This window comes from Apium graveolens, chromosome 3 (assembly GCF_009905375.1).
Source record: "Apium graveolens cultivar Ventura chromosome 3, ASM990537v1, whole genome shotgun sequence".
NCBI lineage: Eukaryota > Viridiplantae > Streptophyta > Magnoliopsida > Apiales > Apiaceae > Apium > Apium graveolens.
This window is the reverse complement of record NC_133649.1, coordinates 267,597,466-267,602,369: the sequence shown is the minus strand read 5'-3', so window position 1 is coordinate 267,602,369 and position 4,904 is coordinate 267,597,466. Positions and strand designations below refer to the sequence as shown.

The 4,904-nt window shown below is 34.6% G+C and overlaps 1 protein-coding gene across 1 annotated transcript; it reads left to right on the top strand.

Annotated features, from left to right (window-relative positions):
- Positions 1 to 271: 271 nt before the first annotated feature.
- On the top strand, positions 272 to 4,399 carry LOC141713297 (uncharacterized). Its single transcript, XM_074516642.1, has 2 exons — positions 272 to 791; positions 3,456 to 4,399. Exons 1-2 carry the CDS (start codon positions 313 to 315, stop codon positions 3,988 to 3,990), a joined length of 1,014 nt encoding a protein of 337 aa, XP_074372743.1. The 5' UTR covers positions 272 to 312; the 3' UTR covers positions 3,991 to 4,399.
- The last annotated feature ends 505 nt before the right edge of the window (positions 4,400 to 4,904 follow it).

Here is a 4,904-nt window from a genome sequence, read left to right as displayed (position 1 = left end):
AATAGTCTATTTATTCTAATAAATTACGACCACATGTTATTCTATTATTTTTATTATAAATTTATAATCATTATATATTTATATAAATATTTTAAAACTATAATATAACTGGATAAATAAAAATTTAAAATATTAATGGGAACTTATGCCAGTAAAAATAATAAGACGGTAGTTTTTGAATAATTATGCTAAAATACGATAGAATTGCCAAATCCCCAATAAAAATTTGTAATTTTTAATAAAAACACAAAAAATAAGGGCATTAGAATAGAATAGAATAAAATAAAGAGGGGAGAGCGAGGGGGAGTGGAGATGGACAGGGAGAGAGCGATGGAAGAGGCGAAGTCTTTGGCACAGCAACAGCAACAGCAACAGCAACAACAACTAATGTTACAACAGCATCATCATCATCATCATCACCTTCAACAACAGCAACAACAACTTGAGCTTGAACAACAACAACACCATCACCAACAAATGTTATTATTACACCAACAAATACAACACCAACAACAACTTCAACAACAATCATCTTCTCTCTCTCGTTTAGCATCATTTCGCCGTCCTCAACAACAACTCATCCCTTCTATCAACCCTAACCCTAATCTCAATCACCCTCTCATTTCTAATCCTCTTCAGAACCCTAACCCTAATCTCAATCCTTCTTCTTCTTCCGTTCCTAAGGCTATGCGTAATCCTGCTGAGCTTCAAATGGCGTATCAGGATCTCAGGAGAGTCTGTCATCCTGATTACAAAACCCCCTTTTCTTCTCTCCAAGATGCTTGCGAAAGGTCTCTCCTATCCTCCCTCTTAATTCTTATTTACTATCCACTGTATCTTCATTGCTTTAAATACATTTATCTACTTGATTATTTTAACTCAACTACCTGTCCTGCAACTTTACATTTTCTTGCGTAAATTGGTGACAATACATATAGGTAACTAATGATTCGTGGTTGAATAGAGACCGATCGGACCCACATATATCCCTTTTTAAATTGGTGATCGTTCAAACAGGGAATCCATCATTTGTGTGATGATCATATTTATATGAATAAAATTCAGCAGTCAGTTGCCTTCTGCGGGCTCCGCTTGCCACTTAAGATTCTATTATATAGTTTGAAACCTACCAATTCTGTTATATATTGTTATACACTTTGAATAAGGCACACACAATTCTCATCTGGGGCTGTCTATATTCTTTTATATGCATCTTCATTTCGGACGCTTCTATTATTTCTTCATCGCAATTTGCTTTTTTCTATGCTCATCTTTCTCTTCCTCTTATATCCAAACTGACTGCCTAACCAGAAATTATTAGTTCCATTACTTTCATGAGTACACAATGCAGTTGACAGTATTTTGTGGCAATTCTATTCTTTCTTGATATCAGCACTATATGCCTCATAAATGTTGACTATTCAAATAGGTTATCAATCATTTGTGATCACATTTATATGGATACATCTGATCCAGCCTAGATACCAGCAATATTAACCTTTTAAATAGGTTGCATTGTATATAGGGGCAATAAATGATTTATAAGCACATTTAAATGAATAAAGACGAAGAATTAACAGTCACCTGCTTTCTGTGTGCTGTGCATGCCACTTGAGATTTTTATTATCTGTTTAAACCTTCCAAACTACTTATATATATTAATTCACCTTGGACAAGATGCACACTTAGCAAATAGGACTAAAGCATTGAAAGTAACACATAATTCTCAATCATTTTTATCTTCTTTTTTCTTTTGGTTTTGGTGTAGAATCTTCATCTTCAGTATGCAGATTGAATAGTGAATGTTCTTAGAAGCTGCATATATCAAGAGTTGTTTTTCTTTAATTACACAAAGCAATATATATTTGTCTAGGTGGTGTAGCTAATGGCTAACCCTTATAATCATGGACGCTGACCTCACATGAAAACTACAAAGAGCCTTTTTCAAGTTAGTCATCCTGCATTAGATTTTGCTGCTGTTGGTCCTTGTACGTTTCATGACTTGCATTATCCTAATTGACTTCTGTTGCAAGTTCTTTATGCATTTCCCACGTAACCTTCAACAATGTGCCTATGCTCAGTTTGGTTTAGTTGAAGAGAATAGAAAGGGGAAGGAATGGTATAAAATTGTGTGCACAAAAATGCCAATAAAAATTGAAAGAGAGAAGAGTTAATTTTTTTTAATGATGAGGTTTATAAAAATAAGTAGTAGGATATTTTCTATGACGACGTCTATAAAGAAAACGAGTAATGAGCATTCATTTGCACATTTGTTGGATTGATCTCTATTTTGAATTTGTATGAATCTCTATTTTGAATTTGTATGAATCTCTATTTTGAATTTGTATGAATGGAGAGGGAGGAACAAGAAGTAGGATTATATTTTATTTTTTTTAAAAAGCGGTACAAATTATTTTTCTTTCTTGCTGAAATTATTCCACTAAACCAAATAGGCCATTAGTGATGGGATCTGTTATGATTGTGATTATTTCATCCCTTCTGAAATTATTCCATCCAATCAACACATTTGATGTCTAATAGCTGCATGAAGCTTAGGTACAGAAATGCATAGTCTGTAATACATGGTTGAAATAAATAGTTATTTTCTTCTTGTTGCATTATCATGAAACCTTGAATCTGGTTTTCTGCATAAATATTTGTTGTCATTGCAAATATAGTGATAAGACGACTTTATTTTTTTCTAGTTAAACACTCACAGACTCACCTTGTCTTTGGACATTGAATATTGGGAGCATTGCTTCAGTATCTGTATATATATGAAAAGTAGGTATGAATTCAGTTAAGTGAATGAGTTTTGCATCGTACAAAAACTTATTTCATTTTTGTAGTCAAAGTTGTTTGAAATGAGAGAGACCAGATACACAGAAAATACATCTCTTTCTGTTTGGGGTGGGAGGTAAAGGCATCGGACCTCCTTCATTTCCCAAGTTTTGTGTTGGACTATAGATGCTTATGAATTTTAAAGTGGTCTCAGTTTGGGGACTTAGACGTCTCAACTTGTCATGTTACAGGAACATGTTCCAAGTTGCTAAAAGAAAACCCCATAAAAGATACAACTTTTCCCTTAGAAAAAATGTTGGACATTAGGAAACACAATTCGGAAGTTGAGTGCTGCTAATTTATTGTTAACGATGTGTAATATGTATACTTACAAATAAAACAGAGAAAAAAGAAAAAAAAGGAGAGGGGGTGGTCAGATATAAATTTAGTATGATGTATAGTAAAAGGAATATGGATTATTTTTGCCATTTGGTCATAGCATACATGATGTTATTTTACTCCCCATTGTTGACATGTCTTGCACATTATAAGATCCACTTTTAGAGGATACATAGTGCCAGAATCTTGCAATTATTCATGTGAATATATATTATATTGCCTCAAAACATCTTGGAACAGCACTAACCTTTTGGGAATACAAAATTTTCATACAGGTTGCTACCTTACCATGTGGTGGCAGACTATGAAGCAGAGGAGGATGACAGAATACTTGATTCTGGTACTAAAGGCCAGATGATATCTCGTGCCCAGCAGTGGGATAATAATATTGCTGCCAAAATTGCCGAATTTGCTGAGACCTTCAGGAAACAGGTGTTTGCCTTCAATATAATCAATAACAAACGCGCCCTTGGAGAATTTCGAATGGAAGAAAGATTGTTAATTGAGAGGCTTCACAAGGAAGATGAAAGACAATCGCTGGTTGAGCTGAGGGAAGAATTGGAGTCAAGACAAAATGCAGGTCGTGAGGCTAATATGGTAGCTATGGTTCAGGCAGAGCAATCTCGTGCTGAGTCACAAGCTCAAGCAGAAATTGGTCGTAACATTGCTAACCAAGAAATTAACCCGGAAGGGATGATTAATGGATGGGCTCAAAGAGACGAAAATGAACCTGCTGAAGATTTTCTAGATGACCAAGAAACAGAATATGGAGATGCTGGTATGGGTGAGTTTGATTTGAACACCAGATGAAAAGTACCTTGGTAATTTTTAGTAAAATTTGTAATCTCAGTTGGATAGAAGCAATCATGGTGGCTGAAAGTTAAACTTTTCAATAGGCTGATGTGTCTTTATCATCTCTCCGCTGCTGGCAAATGAAGCATTACCTAAAGAAGGGAGAACATTCAGGAAGATATGATAAGTAATTTCTGTGGAATAGGGGTACTTTTTTGTCATAGTTCTGGAACATGTAGTTCTATTATATTATCTAGAGTTGTTTTTTTTGGGCAAACAATTTAAAGATGTTCAATCGTATCTGCCATTTGTTAAATTTGCGGCATGTAAAGGTATCTTTATACATAACTGTTGGAAGTTTAGTGAAGCAGGGTGATCCGTCGATGTTCTAAAAGGTAATATGCAAGAGATTTGTTGAGTTGAAAAATCTATTATCTGCTTATTAGTTATTATTAGCTTAGAAAGTGGTTTTGATTACATATATATTGAACATCATAACGTGTACTGGGTTTGGAGAGTAAATAGTTGTCTGAGTTTTTTATCTGTGCAAAAGAGAGTGATCTACTTGAGATGGGGAAAAATCAATTGAGCTGCAGCCTGCAAAAGAATTTTGCGTACAGTAATGCATATTAATAACTTCCATTGCATATTAATTGAGAGGTTTTCATATGGAAGAAAAGTAGAAAACCATTAAATTTGAAATGCAACTTTCTTCCAAAATTCCAAGTTACAGCCAAAGACAGTTGACTGTTGTCATGGAAAACGGGTGATTTTATGGTAGTAGAAGGTAACAATGCTATAAAAATGCTTCTCTGGTTAGATCAGGGACATCGTGGTGGTGATGTAACATCAATGCTTGTCACTGGTATAGATAGGATTGTAAATCATTGGGATCACAAAGCTCGGAGATTTAGAAAGAAAAGCTGGGAGAG

Excerpts from the sequence above, each read along its gene's own strand:
- LOC141713297 (XM_074516642.1), top strand. The coding sequence starts at position 313 with ATGGACAGGGAGAGAGCGATGGAAGAGGCGAAGTCTTTGGCACAGCAA. Across the intron at positions 792-3,455 it reads CTCCAAGATGCTTGCGAAAG|GTTGCTACCTTACCATGTGG; the intron begins GTCTCTCCTATC and ends ATTTTCATACAG.